Source organism: Chiloscyllium punctatum, chromosome 26 (genome assembly GCF_047496795.1).
Source record: "Chiloscyllium punctatum isolate Juve2018m chromosome 26, sChiPun1.3, whole genome shotgun sequence".
Taxonomy (NCBI): domain Eukaryota; kingdom Metazoa; phylum Chordata; class Chondrichthyes; order Orectolobiformes; family Hemiscylliidae; genus Chiloscyllium; species Chiloscyllium punctatum.
In genome coordinates, this window is record NC_092764.1 from 28981083 (window position 1) to 29005156 (window position 24074).

The window sequence follows — 24074 nt, forward strand, 5'->3', positions numbered from 1 at the left end:
TAAACTGATTGGCCAAATTTGAATTTGTTTTTTGTTCCAAGGCAATGCAATTCCGGCTATTTGTTTCAACCAAATGTTACATGTTTGAATCATTCAGCACACTCTTCTTTCAATTAGTTCTTACCAGCTTCCTCTCTCTCCTAAAGGTACAGTACACAACTACACCATCATAACAATGGTGTTGCGCTGTCCTGCCATTTTGAACCTTATCAACTTCATACAGTAAACTGAGCACCAATTATGCAACCTTTCCCACCACTCACCAAAATCAGATTTCTCACTCTCATGCTCTAATCCAAACAAACTGCAGCAACAAAAGTAAGTACTTTATGCTCTATCTCCCCTTTGACATTACTCGCTTAGTCTCTTGACCTGGTTGGTAAAAGTGGGTACTGCAGATGATGGTGATTAGAGTCAAGATTAGAGTAGTGCTGGAAAGGCACAGCAGGTCAGGGCAGAATCCGAGGAGCAGGGAAATCGACGTTTCAAGCAAAAGCCCTTCATGCTTTGTTATCCACCTCAACGATTCTCCTGCTACTTTCAAGGAACTATTCACATGCCCACGCAAAACTGTTCATTGTACCTAGCTACATGTGACAATAATGAACCAAATCAAAATCTTTTCATCTCAATAAATAATATAAATTGCAAACAGTTGTATTTCTAGCACTAACTGCTGTGGCACATCACTGATTACATCCTTGCCAACTGAAAAAGACCCACTTGTGCCTACCCTCTTCTTCCTGGCAACCAGCCAATCTTCTATCCATGCCAGTATACTACCCCTTACTCCATAAGGTTTTATTTCCCACAATAGCCTTCGATATTGTAAAGATCACGGGTTTAGAATTTTCTGTTGCAGACTTGGTGAGTTGCTGCAGTGCATTTTGTCTGTGGTACTGCTGCCATGGGTGATGTTGGTAGACAGGGTGAAATTAAATGTGGATGAAGTTATACCAATCAAACAGATTGCTTTGTCTTGGATTGTGTTAGCTTCTTGAGAGTTGTTAAAGCCTCATTCACTCAGGGAAATGGAGGGTATTCCATCATACTTGTAGATGGTCGACAGACTTTGGAGAATCAGGAGATGAGTTACTCACTGCAGAATTCCCAGTTTTTGATATGTTCTTGCAGCCACAGTATTTATATAGCTATTCAGTTTCTCATCAATATCAACCCCCAGAATATTGATGTTTAGGATTTAACAGGAAAAATGGATAGATTCTTTCTGGTGGAGATGCTTGTGGCTTGGCACACAAGTAGCGCGAATGTTAATTGATACATCTCAGTTCAAGCTTTGATGATATCCATATCTTTCTGCATATGGACACAGATCTCCGCCCTCAGTCCTTTGATGTCAAGGTCTGTCACTTTCACTTTATCTCCTGAATTCAGCTTTTTAGTCTATGTTTGAACTAAGGCTATAATGAGGTCAGAAATCAAATAGCCCTGGTGGAACAATAACGGAGTGTGGATGAGCAGGTTATTGCTATTTAAGTGCAGCTTGATAGCACTGTTACCAACTTCTTTCATCACCTTTACTGATAACTGAGAGTTGACCATATCATGACCACAAATTATAACCCTAGATTACGTATTAAACACGTCAAACTTCAATTACAAATGTCTCAAGGAAAGGGCATATGGCCAAAGGTTGACTGCAAAAGTAACTTTGATGCGTGTCTGGAAAGATAGAGAGAGAAAGAGAGAGAGAGATCCTGGAATATTACACCTGATGAGTTATCAAGGAAGATTTAAAGGAATGCACTTAATTTGATAAAATGCTGGTAAAAGGAATTGAATGTCTGGAAGGGATGATAGTCTTGGTGATGCCTATTCTCCTTTACCTGCTGCATGTGGAGTGTGAACTTTTGTTAGGACCAGTGATCGGAGGAGTCATCCCCTATTTGCCTGTGGATGAGAATGACCTGCTTCTTGGCAATAACCTGGCAGAGTCAAAGGGAATTCCTTCCCCAGTTTTCTCGAGTTTTGAAACATATCTTAAAGTGCCAGAAATAAACCAAGGGTTTCCTTCACTACTGTAGAATATAGTCTGTGGTGTTTTGCTTTTGTTTTAAGAAGTACTTGATTGTTCTTTGCATTTAGGGATTATCTTCCTGCAGGGAGGATTCCCCAACCCTGATGTTACTCACATTAATGGCTATTTAAATTGCTTATTTGAAGTTTGGAACTGCAAGCTCAAGCTTGCTTGTTAAAAAGGTCTTTAGCCTTTCAAAAGCAGTTTGGCATTTTTCAGTCCATGTTATCTTTGCTTTTCTCTACAGTAGGTGAGTCAGCAGCATAACTATTGCACTGAAATTTGGGACAAATATTTGGTAGAACCCACACATTTCCATGAATCGGAAGATGCATGATATCCAGTTTGTTGTGGGAATATGTTACTGGTACTATTTTACTTGTCTTTGACCCAATATGTGACCTGAACAGATCACTTATGCCTTGAAGCAGTTGTTCTTTGTAAGGTTGACCACAAGGTCAGCCAGTTATATTTTCTGGAATAGTGCTTCCAGATGCTCTATTTGCATTTCTCAGATGTCATTGCACAGTCAGAGATTGTCCAGGTACACCACACAATTAAATAAGTCTACCACAATCTTGTTCATCAGCCTTTGAGAAGTGTCTGGGGCATTTTGGAGTTAGAAAAATTGAGATTTCCTGGGTGGGTGCAATCAAGGGAACTGGCTTGAACCCTTTAAGTACATCTGTCTTGGGAATGTAGAATAAAATGGTAATGGTTAACCTCGGTCTATACTGACAGCAAGCTGTTAACGTTTATGGAGATGCTTTTTGCTCCCAGAATTTCTGTTTGTTCCTTCAGCCACTTAAAAATTATTCACATTGAACAGGAATCAAATGTCATTGCTGACGCCCTGTCTGGAACCTAGGACTATCTCATTAGAACTAACACAGTGTAACTGACCAAAGTTCGCAGAATTGCTCTTTGTAGGATTGACCATAAAGTCAGTCAGTTGCATTTTCTGGAATAGAGTTTCCAGATGCCCTAAGTGCATTTCCCAGATGTTATTGCACAGTCAGAGATTGTTAAGGTACACGACAGTGGGGTGGCATGGTGGCTCAGTGGTTAACACTCCTGCCTCACCGTGCAAAGTACCTGGGTTCAGTTCCAGCCTAAGGCAACTGTCTGTGTGGAGTTTGCACATTCTCCCCATGTCTATGTGGGTTGTCTTCGGGTGCTCCATTTTCCTCCCACAATCCAAAAAGGTGTAGGTTAGGTGGATTGGCCATGCTAAATTGTCCATCGTGTCCAAGGATGCAGAAGGTAGGTGTATTAGCCGTGGGAGGTGCAAGGTTGCAGGGAGAGGGTGGAATGCTTTTCAGAGGATCAGTGTGGAATTGTTAGGCCAAGTGGGATTCTATGAATGTTGTTACTGTGTCCACTGTTTTCTGTTTTATTTTTGTTTTTCTCATTCATGAGTCTCATGAGTCTTATGGGAGAAGTGTCATGACTGCAGATCACCAATGGACAATCCAAACTTTATTTACAGCATTTTTGTTTTAAATGACAAAGTCTAAGGTTGAATGCAAATGTAAATTCAGTGGCTGTTTGGAGAGAGACCTTGGAATGCCACATCTGACAAGGGTCAAGGAAACTTCAAAGGGATAGAGTTATAGGGGGAGAAATGCTCTACAAACAGAGCTATCATTCCCTAGGAGTTATCCCAGGCTATGAATATGATCTGAGGAAAGGCAACTGAGTACGAGAGAGAATGTTTGTGCCTTCCCTTTCAAGAATAAAGATGAAAATGGGCTAAAAGCCAATTCAACCTGGTGTTTTTGTGTTACAGATGGTGTCCTACTGAGCTGAGGCTTGTATGCTAGTCTGGGTCAAAGCAACCGTTTGCTGTGAAAGTCACACTAATCACTTCGACATTACACGTAAAAGCTTCACTGTCACTCTGAGTGCTAGAAGTCAGCAAACCAATTGATAATAAACAGGGCAAATGATTTCAACCAATCTGAAAAGCTAAGAATTCTTAAATCAGTTGTTCAACTATCAATGTTCCACTCTATAATCCATGCAAATGACTCATAGAGAATGAACCATACACATTCTAACTTGTATCATTTTTTTGCACTCACTTCTCAATTTTTGATGTGTGTACCTGTGTTCTATTACTATTTCTTCTTGTGTAAAATAACTAACATAATCACTTTATGTTAACTCAAAATGCCTGGTAAAGTTCTCTCCTTTAAAACATAAATTCATATGATCTCGGAGAAAAATATTCATAATAGAGGTGTTCCTTTGTAAATAACTGTGGTGTGATGAACCAAGGGGATGGGTGAATTAGTTAGAGTAGTCATTTCATCCCTCCACATTCAGGGGTGTGACAATTTGTGGTGTCCTGTCTGGAGCTGTAATATCCTGGGAACCTCACAAAGGATCTGCTCCCTTGTCCAAGAGCTGGTCATGACGTCAGAATTTGTGGTATTTGAACTGATTGGAATTATCCTAGGTTTGGTGAACAGGACGTTCTTATGATCTTCATTGAAACTTTTAAAAAGAGATTTGAATTCTGAGTTAAATAAATGATGACAAAATTTCACATTTTTAAACCTTTATTGAATCAAATGATCTCAAACTTGGCTTTCTGTGCCCTCTTGTCAATGACATTTTTGTTTATTCATTCATTAGATGTGGGTATCATAGGCTAGGCCAGCATGTAGTGCCCATCCCTAATAGCCCAGAAAGTAGTTAAGAGTCAACCACATTGCTCTGGAGTCACATGAAGTCTAGACCAGATAAGGATTTCCTAAATGACATTAGTGAACCAGGGGGGTTTTCTGACCATTGGCAATGGATTAATGATCATCATTTGGATTCTTAGACAATAGACAATAGATGCAGGAGTAGGCCATTCAGCCCTTCGAGCCTGCACCGCCATTCAATATGATCATGGCTGATCATTCCTAATCAGTATCCTGTTCCAGCCTTATCTCCATACCCCTTGACTCCACTATCTTTAAGAGCTCTATCCAATTCTTTCTTAAATGAATCCAGAGACTGGGCCTCCACTGCCCTCTGGGTTGAATTCAAATTCCACATCTGCCATGGCAGGATTTAAACCCAGGTCCCCAGAACACAATCTTGGTCTCTGAATTAACAGTCCAGTGACTGTACCACTAGGTCATTGCAGCCCCCACCCCCGCCAAAATACATGACCTTACATTGAGGTAGAAATGCTAATCACCTATCTTTGATCCTAACTCTCTTTAGTGTTTGAAGTAAATGATTGTTGACAGCTGAATATCTTTCACAACTTTGTGGGACTTTGGGATTCTACTCATTGTAGACTGAGAAACTGCCATTTTTTCCATGTACAAATATGTTTTATCTTTTCATTAAAACCAATCTAAGCCTTCAGATTGTCTAACAATCAAATCACTGGGCATACCATCAGGCAGACTGCAACATAGATCACATTATTATCTTCACTTACTTTAAATTTAAAGCTGCAGTCATAAAATACAATCATCTTTTTAAATCTTGTAACTGTAGCAACAATCAAATTCCACATTGTTGGTTAATTGCATGCTCGCTGTATTGAAACAGCTAAAGGCAATGCTAGTCCAGAGCACAAAGCTTCAGTACTACTGCTTTGATGTTTCATAATCATGGTGTAACTACAGCCTGAATACAGAGTTAGGATCTGAATCATCACTTAAGTAAGGAGGTGAGAAATTCCCTGGAGAAGGTAGTCTCATTCTACTTTGCCTCAGAGAATTTTCCAACCTTGATGCCCATTCACATTGCTAAAGTTAGACATAAGTGGCAAGCTAACTACAATTAGTAGTGAAAATATATATTTCACATGCAATGTTAGTATCCTTCTTAGTGATCATTGGTCTTAAAATTTAAAATAATACTTGTTGTCCAGTTAGAAAAATAAAACAGAATTGATAAATACTAGCAAACTTGTTGACTCTGGTCTTTGATAACTTTTAGGCAAAAGTGAGGACTGCACATGCTGGAGATTAGAGTCGAGGATGTGTTGCTGGAAAAGCACAGCAGGTCAGGGCAGCATCCGAGGAGCAAGAGAATCGGCGATTCGGGCAAAAGCCTTTCATCAGGAACCTGATGAAGGGCTTTTGCCCAAAAAGTCGACTCTCCTGCTCCTCGAATGCTGCCTGACCTGTTGTACTTTTCCATCATCATACTCTCGATATTGATAACTCTTAAACTAATTACAATAAATGAGTGAAAAAAAAGAGTCAGAGTTGAAGACAGATACAGTGCTAAATCAGGTGCCTAGGGATTGTTAGCCATGTACTTTCATTGCTGAAGTCTTGCATTATCATGAATGGCTATTGTAGATCAGGGCTGTCCAAACTTTAATCTGCATGGGATGCAAAGATAATTACTATTGACGCTCAAAAACTGTAGAAATCTGTGTTCCCAGTAATTTGCATAAATGTCCAATGGCTTTGTAACAGATCTTAGGAATTTTAGTTTGGAATTATTAACCATTGAGAGAAAAGCACTAAAACAAAAAGCCTCTCCAAACATTCCAAACCCATGAAACAAACCAACAACTAAGAAATGTAATCCCAGAAGGAACTGGTTTGTCAAAGCAAAAAGATTGGCAATCCTTTGGGCTTTAAATGGAATGATTAATCATGCAATTTTCCACAGAAATGTATGCATGGCTGTTTGATCAGTGTAACTTGGCATGATAGAATATTTGCTGCTTGTAAGAGATTGTACATAGGCTCTTTGACATCCTAAAACAGCTTGAATCTGTCTTTTGTGCAGGCTATAGTGGAATAGAATAAAAAATGCAATGGCAGTAAGTGCTGGATTTACCAATGATATTCAATCCCTTACATAAATAAATATGTATCCTTCTGCTTAGAATACTTGCAACTTTGTGGATGCCTCCCCAAAGGCAAAAAGCTTTTTGCTGCAAAGTGCATATAGACCAATCTAATCTAAAATTTAAAACATTTACACAATGACTGAAGCTTATTAAAATTTATATTATTGATTATTTGGTGCTCAGTGAATACCACTTATTTGTAACAAGCAGCAAAGGTGATGGGAATATCCAATTCGCTATAATTCTTCTAGATTAAATACGTGTGATACATCTCCGAAAACAAATTGCCGAACATAAGAAAGCATGGAATGAGAATATTGTCCACAGATTGCATGTATTCTACATTATAATAATTGCATCCCTGTTACTTCAGACCCAAACATCCTGGACATTTGTTATGCTGCCAGATGACATTGACTTTCTTCCAAATTTGGTGTTGGTAGCCAGCACCCATAACCTGGGACAGTGCAGAGGTTCCTGACACAAAGGAATACCAAACAATTGAAATGGCATACTCAATGGCCAAATATAAACATCCTTAAAGGTATGGCACAACTACATCTGGAGTGTCTCGAGAGAAACTGCTGAGGGGCCTGTGCAGGTGTCCTCTGGCATTGCCCTTGCTTTTTGTGAGGAAAGGACACATGGAGTGTGGGCCTGGTTCCCCATCCCCTGGTTGCTCAGCCTTCAGTTTTGAAAACTAGTGGCTGAGGCAATGGAATGCAATGGAACACAAATCAAGTGAACATTAATCAAATAGAGCCTCTTCCTGTTGATGAACTTTACAATGTTGTGATATGGCCCTCTCAGTGCCACGTGTGTGCAACCTCAGAAAGCCAACTGTCTTGCCAAATCATACTGCTAAGGCTGCAGCACTGACCTTGTCATGGGACAATTAAGTAAACTGGTGTGATTTTGCACAGATGGCATCAGTCAGTATCCTCCTGATGCTCCTGTAAGTTCATGACTGAGAGATTCACACAGGTCACTGTAACTTCTTGGAATGAGTCAATTGCAGAGAAGTTCAAAGATTATGTCACCTTCACAACTACATGGAACGGATTATCTTCCCACTCCTTCAGGCCTCAGGAACCGCTCCAGTATCCAGCACAGTTCCATCACAGTATCCTGGGAAATATGAAACCTATGTCAATGGTATGCCTTTCTTTGGCCCACGAAAAGGAGTTGAGGCTGAAAACCTGTGGGCCTTTCACAGACCACATGCATCCTGAGGGGCCCTATGGCTGTGACTGCTCCTTGAGATAGGTGGTCCCCAACCTCTACAGTGAGCTTTCCTTCAGCCCTGAACCTCCTGCGTCCACCTTTGCCTTCTTTAGAAGACAGCAACAGTGACCAACATCCCACCAGCAGCTGGGTGGAAATGACAATTTTGGAAAATTAGAAGTAAAAGAAGATTTGGTGCTCAGAAGAGTCACTGGTTCCAGACCCTGCAGATGAGGCCTAAGTGCACTTTTCCAGACAGTGAGACATGCAGCACCTCAGTAACAGGGCCATACCTCCACCATTCATTCAGCATCAGCTTCAGCATGTGCCCCAGCTTGGTGAAGGTACAACACTGGCTGAGGGTTCAACACAATACACTAAAAAGGGAGTCCCTGCTGTGCTCAAAACCACTTCCCATCTCTGACCCACATCAACCATTCAACTTTTAATTGCAGTCAGTGTAGACCGTCGATGAACTTGCATATCAGATGATTAACTGATAGTTTGCACCTCCCACAACACCCTAAGAAATTCCATGATTAATGGTTCACTTTTGGCCAGCATTGACCTCTTTTCAAGCTTGTGTTGTTAACTTCACCTTCACTGAGATGCCAGCATTCAATTTGTAAGCCCTAGTGCCTTTGACCAGCATCTGCACCTAAGCACCTTCAGTCTGCATGCTTAGTAGCTGGGTGATGCAATGACTGTAAATTAAATGTAGCTGGGGTTTACAAAGGGGCCGTTTCATGTAATTTGTTCCTTGAATTGATTAGTATCCTCTATCCTGCATTTACATCCATCAAGCTAACACTTACTCCACTCATCTGGACATTGTCCAAGCTATAATTTAGCTTCACATCTAGAGAACAGCGCAGGATGGCTGGAAATGCAGATTGCATAAGGCACCCTCAGCAGCAGGCTCTGCCTGGTCATCAAGTATTCTTCACCCCTCTTCCCCCCAAATCTGGGGAGTCACCACATTGAACATTGCCCACAACTGTACTCCCCAACCTCTTTCATTGATGTTTCCATCCACTGCCTATTCCAGCCCCCTGCACCCTCCTGAACAATCAACAATCCGACCCCGGGGATTGTATTTGTCCCAGAGATCTGATCAACATTAGTAAGCAGCCCCCAGATATAAACTAACCAGACACCCAGCTGTGTTTGTAGCTCCCAATTGACAACCATTTCTGTGACTGCTTTGTTTGCCGCTATAAGACAGACCATAGGCTCTGGACGATGGTTGAACATATCCCCGAAAGTAAGCATTCCAAGCAGGTGATAGATTGTGGCCATACCCCTGCATTGTGTGTGAACCATGGCCATATATGATGGGGAAACTCTGACAACACAGGGATCCCGTTGACTGGACTGAGTAATAGCTCCCATCAGTTTCCAACATAATCATTTAGTCAAAAAAAAATGCTGTAGGTTTGCCATGCAAGTGGCTGACACATGTTGCAGGTTTAGATTGACATGTTGGTGTGCTGTCAATCATATATGGTGTCAGTAGTGGAAGGCAAGACATGAATGGTGTGAAAAGCCAGGTCAACACAAAGTGAGTGAGTGCTATGAGTGCAGATGAGTTTTCCTGGGGTGCAACCTGGTCCAATCCATGAGTTGGATGATTGTCCCTGCAAAATAACCTTGTAGCAGCCTTTGAATTCTAGTTGCTGTATGCCCTGCAATGCAGCTTTGTGCTTCCATTTCTTTGCCCTCTCTCCTTCCCTGTCCAAATGCTTCTGCAATCTCCCTGTTTCCTCAATATTACCTGTACATCCATCATCTTCGTATCATCTGAAAACTTCACAACATACCCTCAGTTCTTTCATCCAGATTGTTACGTTTGCATGGTTATAGATTAAATTATATCTATTATGTCATGGCTCTCCTTAGGCTTGCTCAGTGCTTTTATCACTACTCGAGCAATGGAACAGTACAACATTTAATTGGAAGTGCAATAGCAATTAACAACTGCACCATCACTAGTACATTGGAAGAAATTCTAGTTCAGGGGTCAACGGTCACCTTAATACCCCAGTCCCAAACCAACAGCACCCATTGTGCATATTCCAGTTTTGGCTTCCACATCCTCATCCAGATATTTGACCTCCTTGCTCTTTGGGCCTCTCTCCTCATCTTCCACAAATGTTTGGATGGTTTGGGATTGCTTCCCATTGGGAAGTGGGTATCTCAGCAAATCCTCCATAAGATCATTAGTTATGTTTATCGACAGCAACGAGAAGGCCGGATATTAGTTATCACCAAAGATCCGGTTGTTTTTGAGATTTGGGGTGGAAGCAAAACTCAAGTGATAACTTGGCGGTGGATATTACCATACTATTATTGAGACTTGTTTGCAGTCACTCTCCACGGTCTGCCATCTGCATTAGTTCATGGTAATCTCTTAAAATTTTAAGGTATAGTTTAGGTGATGCTTAAACTATATATGATTCCTGTTGCTATCCCTAAGTGAAATAGACAGGCATTGTTGTCCACATCCAGCCAACAGTAGGAAATCCCACTGTACTTGGGTACAGTGAAGTCCTTTGACCAGTTCGTATCTCCGTGTTCTCAGTGTTGTTAAGTGTTTTGTTATCATGTTAATCATGTTCAAATTGAACTTAAAATTCTGTTTGAACATTGCTTTGCTCATTGTTATTTAAAAGTTGGCAATCTTGTTATGGCCAACAACTGTAATTCATTAATAAATACTGACTGACTCTCTACACAACTAGTGTAGCAATTCAAATTTTCTTGAAATTAAGTGTTACGATTGAATTGTTGACTCTAGCCGTGTAATTCAGCTAACCAAAGTGCTCATGTACACCTAATGAAGTTTAGAAATTTCTCTCATTCAGGCTACAAACACCGAACATGTTATCAACAATGTGACCTGCTCCTTGGATGCTGCCTGAACTGCTGTGCTCTTCAAGCACCACTAATTCAGAATCTGGTTTCCAGCATCTGCAGTCTATTGTTTTTACCATGTGAGCCTGCAGTCAACATTCACAATCTGAAAGCAAATAACTTGAATAATAATTAATTCATCACAAATAACTGCATATAGATATCATGGGGATGATAACATTTAAACTAGAGTGGATGATTCTGATGCTAGATTTATACTTGACAGTTTTACATATAAAGGGAACTTCATTGCCATACTTCATGACTTCAGGCATTTCTGTTCCCCATTCCTTGCTGCTCAGAGCTATTCCTTATGCATATTAATTTGTTAACAATGAAACATAATGTTTCACACTGCTGATTGCAAGAGACATCTCAATTTTTTATAGAACTGGGACCCACGGTCAGTTCTTCCACAATCATGGTTACCAGATGTATCAACAGTTACTGTTGTTTTCATGGTCTTGTAAAAAGAGAACATAATGGACACTAGTTGTCACCATTTAGTCCTGATTATTTTGTGTGCTTCCATACTTCTTGATCTGAATCCAGTGTTTCCACAAGCCTGTCCTTTCCATATCTGCACATGCAAGTGTCGCTGGTGACCAGTATTTGATGAAGTCCTCGCCAGCAAAGTACTAAGCCTGGTTTTACAAGTAGGACTTAACCATTCCTCGATCCATGTCAAATGTTACATATATAAATACCACACATATAATAACTAAATCCACTTGTTCCACAGACAAAGAGAATGGAACAGCATATGCTCTGAAAGAAAATACACAGAAATCAAATTTGAAACTGAAACAACAAATTGCCTTAAAACTACCTCCAAAACAGACCACAAGTCACCAGCCTGCAAATACGCATTTGAAGAGCTGATTGTTCAGTCTGTATTCCTGATGAAGGGCTTTTGCCTGAAACATCGATTTCACTGCTCCTTGGATGCTGCCTGAACTGCTGTGCTCTTCCAGCACCACTTATCCAGAATCTGGTTTCCAGCATCTGCAGTCATTGTTTTTACCTTGTTCAGTCTGTGTATTTGTCTGTCTGTCTGTCTCTGTCTCTCTCTCTCTCACCCACACACTCCAGAACAAAATGAAGAAGGTGCTGCAACACACAGTGACAGATTCAGCAGCAGCCTTTCACAACCATTCTTTTGTTAGTATTCTGAACGAGTTGTCCTATGTCCCTTTTCTGAAGCCCACAGTCCATGATAACTAGGATTTCAATTCATCTGAGGTGCCTCAAGCCATTCTCTTTTTTTCTGATAGGACTGAGTACATCCCTGGGGTTAAGTGGTCAGCAGTAACTTATTCTCTTCTGTTTTATCAAAACCATGGAGTCCCACCTTCAATCTGGAAAATGACATGCAGCTTTTGCTCTTGTGTCAGTTTCCAATCCCTAAGGCCAGGCTCTCCAATTCCTCAAGTGCATGGAACTACCAATTCCTTTTCTTTCTCTCTGTTGCCTGTCCTCAGTACAGCCCTTACCCCAAGGAGGTCACAGAGCAGAAACAATCCCTCTCTGTTGTTATAAGCTACGTTTGAGGCTGCCAATGATTCTGTTACATCATGCATGGTCTGTCCTGGTCTTGTATTCTGACTGCAAAATCAGTGACCTTATTATCATCTCTCTCCTGCTCATTTTCCCATACCTCTGCTTTACTTTTTATCCACCTCCCACTTTTCCCTTTCCCTTGACATATCCACACAATACGACTTCAACAGCTCCACTTTCCCAGCCCATCCATCTGTCTCCTCCCATATATCTGCATCATTCTGCCTCTCATTTATCCCTTTCTTTCAGTAAAAGATCCTTTGTCCTGTCATCAACAACAGGCCTTTTTTTTTGTTACCCAGGAATTTAGTTATCAACATTTCAGGTACTCATCTAAAGGTAGTGCCTTCTCATGCACCCATGTATTTCCACTCATCACTACCATGAGTTTATTATTTTTATTCTTATGACCGTTCTCTTCCCCTGGCCCCTACCCTATGGCAATTCTGACCTTCGCCACAAAGCAGTTCACATCCACCCCCAAGTGGTTCTGGCCTACCATGTAACAGTTCTGATCTACCCTGGCAGCCCTGCACACACCCTCCAGCACTTATCTACCTTGAAAGCACTTCAATAATTTGAAGCACGAGTCTCCAGACATTGGTTCTTTGATGTTCACTTAAATTGCCAGTCCTTCAACTATGAGGAAGACCTTTTCTAACTACAGCTGATAAAGTAGAGGTCTCTTCAGTGCCACAGTCCGGATGTAGCTTATCCCATCTTGCCATCCTGTGTAAGCATCAGGGCTTGCTCCTATACCCAAAAACACTTTAAGAGTCAGACAATTTGTTCGAAATGAGTGATGTCGCTTAGATATAAATAGTGCAAGGAGAATTCCTACTCTCTCAAATGATTGGAGGTGGTCTAATGAGCAGTCAATTTGTACAGTTACACGTTTCTTTGACAAGCTGTGTCTTTGATCATGGTATCTTCCCATTTTATTCTATTCCCTGGCCTGCTACCCCATGATTAGATTCAGTCACCCAAAATTTACTTTAAATATCCCATCAACATATCAGTCACCCCCTTACACAAGGTATTTGTGTGTCAGATTTGAATATGAAAGGGATAGCCTGGTCAAGGATTAATGTTCCTGAAAAATAAAGCTCACTTGCCATTCCAAAAAAATTGTGATTAAACCCAGGAAATGGGAAGTATGCTTATTTAGAAACTACGGTTATTTTTGTTGAAGCTGACTAACTCTTTTTCTTAATCTATCATAAAATCTACTTAACATGTCTTAAGTATGTAACTAACTACTTAGCGGTTCTTGTATTGCAATAGCAGTGTCCCTAACTTTGAGCCAGGAGTTCCAGTTTCAAGTTTTACCTTCTGCAGAGGTGTGCAACCCTGATCAGGTTCATTGGAAAATACCTATAACTAATATTTTCAGCTGGAGTACAGTATCAAAGTTTTTTTGCCAATAAATGTATTTGCATATGTTGAAATTTATAAAATTGATAAATAAAAATGTTTTATGGTAATTGCTCCAATTCAGACAGTGTTACACGGACAGAAATATCTGGATGTTTAGCTAACAATGTAAAATACTTTTAATATAATGGCTCAGTAAGTGCCGACAGTAAAATGCTGGAGATTAAAAGATATTTTGAAGGGGTATTCTCCTTCACTTTATTCAGTTGGTAATTATTTATATAAATAAACTAAGCTGCAAAATATGATTTTAAAGCAATTGGGTTTCCTGCCCATGCTATAACAGTATGCCTTGGACATCTACCTGAAAGCGCTATGTAAATTGCTTTGTTTTTCGTATTTGTCATTAATCACCTTTATTTAATGCAATTAACTAAATCTTTTGATAACAATTGCAAAGTATATCTAGACTGAAAAATATTTGAGAAATTGTCATAATTATTTTGAGTATCTCAAATCTCAGTGTTTTTGTTTTGTGACTCTGATCTGGAGAAAACTTGGGATCTTGTTTCTCGACCTTTTTCTATCTGTTATACAATATAGAGATACAGCAACGCTTAACCTTTTGCTTAGCATCAGAAATGCCCTGTGCTGTATTAGAAATGTAAGAGTGCCTCAGGCAATGAATTGATGAACCTTTTTATTTCTTACTATCTGGCTTTACTAACAAGGGATGGGATTTTGGAGCTTATTAAAACTACCCATGGGGAGAGGGTCAATCGTTAGCATGCCTTGGAGAATTTTTTTAAAGTGTTAGCAGTTGTGATTTCTCTCTCTTTAATTTTCATTTTCTTTTTATTAAAGTTAATTTTACTAATTTAGCTACACAGTAAAGCACTTGATTATTTTTAAGACACATGCAGAGACTGATGGTAGAGATAGGGTAGATTACAAAGAAGAATCAATAGCTTGCAGGAGAGGTGCTCCACATTCACTGTATATTTCAGTTCTGTTACATATTTTGCCTTCCTAACAATTTTTCCCTGTGGGCCACATCATCTCCCCAGCTATACAAAAACACTGTTTTATCATTCCACCCCCAGAAAGAGGAGTGGAAATGGAGTAAATGGGGAATTTTTCAGCTGCTACGTACCTTTTGATTAAATTTTTGATCCATTCGACACAGATTTATGGGCCAAGCAAGTTCAGTAGCCGTCTGCTGTAATGCCTCCTCAGAGAGGAGAGAATGGAAGCAAACCCACATTATTATCGTGAAACAGCAGTAACTGACACCCCCTATTGGTGGTTTATTGTGTTCACTAGCATGTACACTACATGTCTGTTCCTGATCATTTTACAGAAATGATAGCACTTTGAAAATATATGAAACCTGCTGACCAACACAAAATCTGATGTGTGCAGTTAGATAAGCATGGTGAGCAGCACTAGTGATTTTTTTTATTTTTGTTCTACACAAAAGTATCCATGTTAATAAAAATAAAGAAGTAATCCTTGCTTTCAGAATTAACAACCGTGTCTAATCTGCTGCTTCTGCAAGTGTAAATTATTTGTTATTGATTCTTGTTTGATGATATGTTAAATTTGTGATTTGCAGTAATCAATAACGTGTTAACCAATAATGAAGTAAAAAATATTGTGTAAGAGTATTGCATGTTATGTCTTGTGTTTTAGAATACATCGTCCATGCATTTGTTATATGACTAGTTTGCCCAGTTTTCTAATCATGAGGTAGTTTTCATAGCACTACTCCTGTTTCCTTTACTATCTTTATTCAGTTTACAGCTCTATTAAGGATGGTGCACTAATGATATGCACAAGCAAAACAAAAGAGCTCACATTTATGTAGCATCTCATCACATCTTCAGGTTGTCTCAAAAGACTACACAATCGATTAATGACTTTTAAAACATAATCATTGTTGTTTTGTAGGTAATCCAGTCACCAGTTTAAATGCAAAAGGTTCCGCAACAAGCAAACAAGTGCTCACAAAATCTTTATTAATAATGGCTTGAGCATATTCAGTTTAATACTGCTTCTGTGAGGATAATACAATTCTTAATTTGTGCAATTCCTCATTATCATTTTGACAGATTTGTTTCACGTCATCAGCGCAACTCGCGCAACACATCTTCATAGCTTAACCTATGTTATTCAAGGACGGTATCAGCAATGCAAAATTTATGCCACATCAGTTCTGTGCTCTTATTACTTGTGAAATATTTGAACTCTAAGTCTATATATAACAGTCAGTAGTGAAGGAATGACAGTTGCCATACCCCTTGTGGCTTTAGCAGGGAGTCAAAAGACTGCTGATAGCAGAGAAGCAACTACAGGTTCCATACTTCAACAGAGATCTTGTCTGAACTTTCTCTCTGAAACCTCTCCTGCCTGTAAGAATCTATGTTTGAATTTACCTTTTGCCAAGGGATGTTTATGGGATGTTGCAGGAATCGAACCAGCTCCTTGTTTAAGTTGCGATAGAGTCAGTTGAGTTATCAAATCAGTTGTTATTCTAACTTCTGTTTTCTTTTGTTCGTGTTTCTTCAGTGGACTTTAAATGTGTGGTTTGACCAGCTGCATTACTCCTGGAATATCCACTTTACAGCTGCTATTAAAATAAAAAAAGTTAAGGTCTGGGCTACCTTCTTAAAATGTTTTGAAGGGATCTGGTCAGTCCATAATGAAATCAATTGCTGGAAAAACTCAGCAGGTCTGGCAGCATTTTGGAGAGAATTAAGAGTTAATGTTTTGGGTCCAATGACACTTCTTCAGAACTTTAAAATAAAAACTTTAAAAATAAAGCTCAAGTTTATTTTAAGGATGATTGACTGTGGTTTCATCCTGTGTATTAATAAACTGAAAATCATTTACTGTAGGCAAATCCTTGAATCATTTACAAAATTATAAACTCAGTGTTATTGTGTGACTGTTCTTCACAGCACAGGAGCTGGCACACCATCAGGAGAAACTTTTGCTGATGGAGAGTAGCCTACAAACCACACAAGATCAGCTCAGTGATCGTGTTACAGAGATTGTCCGGCATGAACAGGCAAATCGTAAACTACAATCAGAGCTTAAAATTCTGAAAGAGCGAGAAACTAGCAACAAAGAAGAGATCGATGCTAACAGGTGAAATGTTTAGTGCATTGTTGATCAGAAAGCAAGTTACTGCTAAGTTTGTCCAGTGTTGTATTTCTGCCAAATTAGTTTGGACTCAGAGTTCCAGTTAAAGAGCACATAATTCAATGGTCAAAAATCTTATGAACAACCTATGCAGTAGTGCTGCAGTACCTCAGCTTAATCCTTCCTAGCTACTCAGCCTGTACTGCAGAAAAGATCATTGCTTTAGCCAATTCAAATTTTCTATTTCTCAAGTTGTATGTTGCTTTTTAACTATAAAAAAATAATTATATTTCATTAAAACATATCTTAAAAATAAAGAGAACACGATTGACTTTAAAATGGTGACTAAATTATATCTGCAACCATGAACAAATTATACCAAATATCTAACTTTGTTTCACTTGAAGAATGCACGTGCTATTCAGTCCTTGTGCACAACCCCTTCTACAATCAACTAGTATGGAACAAAATCATGATATAAGCAATCTTGCACAAAGTCCCAATTATTTTCTCCTGACTTGCATTTTCTAAGAATCCAGATTATCATCCTGAAATTATGCAAGATTCTCCAGGTTCCTTGTCACTTCATTCTTTAGCATGAAATCAGCAGAAGCTAGCAAAACAACATTAATAGTTACTTTTAAGTGTTTTTTGAAGCCATCTGAGGGTTTTGCCAATCTCATGCTTAAAACAAACTTCCAAAACTTCCAGCCCTGGATATTTTGCATGTCTCTGCTAGTATGCTGTCAAATAATTCCAACCTGTCATAGAAAATTGCAAATTAATTTTGGAGAGAATTTTAATTGGAAAGAACCTGCCTTAACTGGGCCAGCTGAAATCATTGATTGAGATGTCATTAATTAACAATAACACAGACTTTAAGAATAGTACTTGACAATAGTTGTGCTTTCACAATAAATCTAAATTCAGTAATTGACTAAATACTACCCAGATAAAATTTATTTCCTTTCAGACTTGAGATTATTTACTGGAATAGTTTTATGCTTTGAAAAATATTGTTGTGTAACGTAATAATGCTGAAAGGGTTAATGTTCATGTTATATTGGTTCCACCCATTTCACTGATATCACATGCTGTCTGGGGGTGACGACAAGGAGTTCTACTGTAGCTTTTGGCAAGAGTAGTTAAATCTATGGTAGTTCCTTAAGGTCCTAGCAATTATGGCAAACCAAACGTAGGCATACTTATTGTTATCACACACTATATCATCTTGTTGTCTCAGAACAATGCCGCTTCTGTAGATTCTTTACCATGGTGCATCTTGTACGGCTAATTCCCAGATAGATCCAAAGCAAAGGAGGATTGTTGAGTAGCAAATTACCTCAAACAACCCAGTATCACATACTGGAGAGATAAGATACCAGGAATTGTCATCTGCAGCAGTGTAGATTTGACCCCCACCACAAGAAGATAAGATCCCAAATACACAGAAGAACAGGAGAATTTTCAAGCAAGTGAGTTTACCATTTTAAGAGCATTACCACTTTAAAACGACAGTCAGCAGCTGAAACATGATTACAAACTTAGAGAGACCGTAACAACATTGGAAGCAGCAAAAAGGCAAGTTCAGCACTCCAAAGGCAAAACTTCATTCTAAAGCTGATAAGATAAACTAGGGCAACAAGATAGGCTCAGAAGAGGGAAAAGCTTGCCACACTTAGAAAATACAGAGGTATGAACGAGGAAGACTGTGAACAGAACAGCTGCAAGTTTCAGGAAGTAGATGGAATAACTTGGGAAAAATGGGTCAAAGACCAGAATAGGAAGGCAAGGGAGTGTAAAAGAGAGCTTTCACTTCCATTGACCAACATTGATACTTGCCGGAGCTGCAAAAAAGTCAGGGAAGAAACTTAGACCAAAGTTACAGAATCGGGTAAGTCTCAGAATTTAATTGAACTGATGAAAGCTATTTTGAAACAATCTCATTAAAATGTCTAGCCAAAGAATAAAAACCAGAAAAAAATACAAATTTGAAAGGATTAAGTCTCAATAATTAAGCTGTGAGTTTGGTGGGAACATTTATAAGTGTAACAGCCAGAGAACTTAATTTAAACATTTATGCTGAGAGAAGTGTTTGTTGTTTTAGACTATGAAAAGTGAAAAAATATTCATTTTGCCCAGAAAGAAAGAAAGGAAAAATCTTGCCTCAGAAGGTGTGAAACCCCTAGAACCAGTGGGTAATCACTAATTTGAATTGTTCAAAAAGGCAGGCAAATGCTCAAAAATACAGGAAAAGCCAATAAGCAATACAGAGATAAAGCATTTCAGAAACAGATTCAAAATCCTCAGAAGTAATGAATTATAACAAAATAACCAATAATTCAACTTAAAGCTTTACTAAAAAAATTCAACATAGTATTGCAGAAACAGAGTTAAAATGATTGACATATAAAGCACAGACAGCTCCATTGCTGTGTTGCAGAGTCTAACAAGCTCCACAAGTCATTCAGTTTAAAACAACAATGGTGAGCACAAGGTTAAATAACAGCAATTTTTTAAAAAATGAAATGATAAATTTGAAAGACCTTTTTAGCACTAAGATTAAACAACAAATTGAGAAAAAGACAATGGAATAATATTAATGCTTCTTAGTAGATTCAATGTCAAAGAAGAACCATACAAAGGTAAAATATTGGTCATCATGGAGCTGGCAGTTTCTAAGGTGCAGCATTGCCCCAAAATTGAATACTAAAACTTAATCCAACTTATGGATGATGGATGATGTTATTAACAGACAACATCAACCAGAATTCAGACACTCTGGAAGCACAGCCTTGTATTGCAGGTTGCAGCAGCGACTTGCACTGAAAGGTTGCATCAGGAACACAACACACAGGAATATCCACCCTGCTCACAGACCTAGATAACAAATGTAGCACCTAGCTGTTTGCTCACAGCTGCCTTCTTGCGTTTCTTTCAGAAGATGCACAAAGAGAGCTCTGTGCTCAGCAACCTGAAGGAAGAAGATGGCTCGCTAACGTCATCTCAGGCTGACGTTATGAGGATCAGTAAATCCTTCTATGCCAGTCTGTATGACACAAAGCCAACCGACAGCGCGGCCTCCCAGTCGTTCCTGTCCTCTATCACGGAGGTCTTAGATGACAGAACACGCGAGAGGCTGGACCAGCTGCTATCTCTGGATGAGCTGACCAAGGCCCTTGAGTCCTTCAAAAAGAATAAAACTCCCGGAAGCGACGGCTTACCGGTCGAGCTCTATTCCGCTCTGTGGGACTTGATTGACCAGGACCTGCTGGAGGTGTATGTCAGTATGCTTCGGGCAGGTACCATGAGTGAATCCATGAGGAAAGGCATCATCACCCTCATCTACAAGCGGAAGGAAATCAGAAATTGGAGACCAATCTCACTGTTGAATGCAGATTACAAAATTCTGTCAAAGGTAATCGCCAACCGGGTCAGGTCTGCTCTGGTGTCGGTGATCCACCCTGACCAAACCTGTGCTGTGCCGGGCAGGAAGATCACTGAGAGTCTCGCACTCCTCAGGGATACGATCGCCTACGTGCAGGACAGAGGGTTGGACACCTGCCTCATCAGCCTGGACCAGGAGAAAGCCTTTGACAGGATATCACACAGGTATATGAGAGATGTTCTCTCTAAAATGGGCTTTGGGGAGGGAATCTGCATTTGGATCAGACTGCTCTACACCAACATTGTCAGTGCAGTCTCAATCAATGGGTGGGAATCAGATAGCTTCCCAGTCAGATCTGGAGTCAGGCAGGGCTGCCCTCTCTCTCCTGCCTTGTTTGTGTGCTGCATAGAGCCATTTGCCGAGTCCATCAGGAAGGATGCGAGCCTGAGAGGGGTGACTAATCCTGGCAGCAGGGGCCTGCAGGTTAAGGCCTCCCTGTACATGGATGACGTCGCCGTTTTCTGCTCGGATCCGCTGTCCATGCGCAGACTCATGTGCATCTGTGAACAGTTCGAATGGGCCTCGGGGGCCAAGGTAAACCAAGGCAAGAGCGAGGCCATGCTCTTCAGGAACTGGGCCGACCAATCCTTGATCCCCTTCACCGTCAGGACCAACCACCTGAAGGTGCTGGGTATTTGGTTCGGGGGGGCTGGGGCGTGCGCCAAGTCTTGGGAGGAGCGTATCAGCAAAGTGAGGCAGAAACTGGGCAGATGGAAGCTACGGTCGCTCTCCATCGCGGGAAAAACCCTGGTCAGCAGGTGTGAGGTACTGTCATTGCTATTATACGTGGCACAGGTCTGGCCTATTCCCAGAACCTGTGCCGCTGCAGTCACCCGGGCCATCTTCCAGTTTATATGGAGGTCAAAGATGGACCGGGTCCGAAGGGACTCGCTGTACAAAGATCTGGGCAACGGGGGAAAAAATACACCCAATGCCACCCTTACCCTGATGGCCACCTTTGTGTGTGGCTGCATCAGGCTGTGCGTGGATCCCCAGTATGCAAACACCAAGTGTCACTACGTACTGAGGTTTTACCTGTCCCCGGTGTTGCGAAGGATGGGCCTGGCCTCGCTGCCGCGGAACGCTCCGAATAGTTGGACCGTTCCATATCACCCTGTCCTTCGTGGAGAAGTTTATGCAGAAAAACATCTTTGACCACAAGTCCATCAGGAAGTGGTCAGCACATAGTGTCCTTGAGACCCTTGGGGAAAAGGAGAGGGCAGATCCTATCGAGCGGTTCCCTGAGCAGACTGTCAAAGCCATTTGGCAGAATGCCTCATCACCAGAACTTTCCAACAAGCACCAAGACATGGCTTGGCTGGTGGTGAAAAGGGCTCTGCCTGTGAGATCCTTCATGCACGCCCGGACTCTCAGCCGCACTGCACGCTGCCCTCGAAGTGGCTGCAGGGGGGAGGAGACTGTCACCCACCTCCTTCTGGAATGTGCCTACGCAGAAGAAGTCTGGAGAGGAATGCAGTGGTGTTTGTCGAGGTTCGTCCCGAGCAGCGCCGTGACGCGGGACTCTGTGCTCTACGGCCTGTTCCCCAGGAAGCACACCGAAACGAACATCAACTGTGCCTGGAGGATCATCAACTCGGTGAAGGACGCTCTCTGGGCGGTCCGAAACCTGTTGATCTTCCAGCTGAAGGAGTTGACCCCGACTGAGTGTTGCAGACTGGCACATGCCAAGGTCCAGGACTACGTGTTGAGGGACACACTGAAACTTGGGGCAACTGCCGCCAAGGCGTGGTGGGGAAAGACCACCGTGTAACATCTGCCTGCCTAAAGAAGAACAGGGGCCCACGCAGTCATTTGGGCTCTGCTGATGCCTCAGCTAAGAATGGAATCGTACAGACCTGTAAATAGGAATGATTACTCTGTTTTCGGTATGCAAACAAATGGAATGTTTACATATGTATGGCATGTCCAACTGTACAGACCATTAAAGTATTTTATGAATAAAGTATATTTTTGAAATAAAAAAAAACAGCTGCCTGCCTTACCATTCCAATTAGCTCAGTCACACATTCAGGTAGCATGGGCGGCATGGTGGCACAGTGGTTAGCACTGCTGCCTCACAGCGCCAGAGATCCAGGTTCAATTCCCGCCTCAGGCAACTCTCTGTGTGGAGTTTGCACGTTCTCCCCGTGTCTGCGTGGGTTTCCTCCGGGTGCTCCGGTTTCCTCCCACACTCCAAAGATGTGCTGGTCAGGTGAATTGGCCATGCTGAATTGCCCCTAGTGTTAGGTAAGGGGTAGATGTAGGGGTAGGGTGGGTTGCGCTTCGGCGGGTGCGGTGTGGACTTGTTGGGCTGAAGGGCCTGTTTCCACACTGTAAGTAATCTAAAAAAAAATGTCTTGCTGCTAAGCAATCCTCAGTCTAGGGACCAAACATCTTGCTGTACAGTAGTGTGTTACATCAATCTCACATCTACACTATATGCGAAAAATACAATACATGTGCAGCAGGCAGCAATGGATCTGACTCTATCCAGAATAAAGTTCATGGAGGCACCTGTCAGTCAGTTGGCCCAGGCACAGGGCAGCCTTCCATACCAGGCAGGGGCATTGGCCATGGTCAAGCATCCGGTTGAGAGCTGGCTTGGTCAGGGGGCTCATGTTGGTACAGTCCAGGGAGTGGGCCACGGTCAGCCAGTCAGGTGTGTCTGAGACAACAGATGATTTATTGCATGACAGCAATAAGTACAACTACATTTAATCTGCCATAATTGCTAGGACTTAAGCAACACCTACAGATAGAAACCAAGGAAAAAGGTGGGAGCCTTAGCAGTTTAGCCTTCAGGGCAGAGGATGCCTGGTGTAGGTAAGGACACAGTGCAACTGTGATGGGGAGCAGGACTTCAAAGGGGTCAACACTGTAAAGCATGGCTGGGAAGGGTGTAATGCTGAAGGGAGGGTCATCCACGGTCACGAACACCCGAGTTTCATGTGAGGGAAGAGCGGATCAATGAATGTGCACCTTGAGCATGTGCACGTTATGCCAGAGTCTAGATTGAAATGGTAGGCTAGTGTAGGTGAAATTGGATGGGTGGATGTTGGCTTGGGAGATGTGTGAATCCTGTGGGATGGATGGGATTGCCTCCCAGAAAAAGGATGTTGATGTTTGGGTACACTCACTGACATGGTCAGACTGAGGCTGAAAGCCACCAAAGAGGAACGTTCACTGTTACCTTCCATCTTGCTGGAATTCGAAAATGTGCAATAGTAGAAAATGGCTGCAAGCACACAGGGTCAGCAGGGTAAATGAGGGGACAGACTGCAACAATTACCCACACATCGAGCTTTTAAGTGGGAATGACATTGGTCACAGGCCCATGAAAAGTGTAGTGAACAGTCACAGAGGCTGTCAGATTCCCTGGCCATTCTACAGCATTGACCCTCTTTGTACGTGGCACATCCCTGGCAACACCACCACAGGACAAATCTTTGAACTCTACACTTTCCTCAGACAGAGCCAATCATACGGGATTTTGAACCAAGAGGGACAAAGGTGTCAGCAGCACCCAGTGCCATGTGTTCCCATTGTTCCTC

The 24074-nt window shown here is 41.3% G+C and overlaps 1 protein-coding gene across 7 annotated transcripts in view; it reads left to right on the forward strand.

Moving 5' to 3' along the window:
• pmfbp1 (polyamine modulated factor 1 binding protein 1) overlaps nucleotides 1–24074 on the forward strand; it is an 829187-nt gene that overhangs the window by 657714 nt on the left and 147399 nt on the right. For all 7 annotated transcript variants that reach the window (XM_072595986.1, XM_072595983.1, XM_072595987.1 and 4 more), the window contains one exon: nucleotides 16892–17081. In XM_072595986.1, the coding sequence (XP_072452087.1) occupies nucleotides 16892–17081 (190 nt within the window). The remainder of the gene's footprint in view (nucleotides 1–16891; nucleotides 17082–24074) is intronic.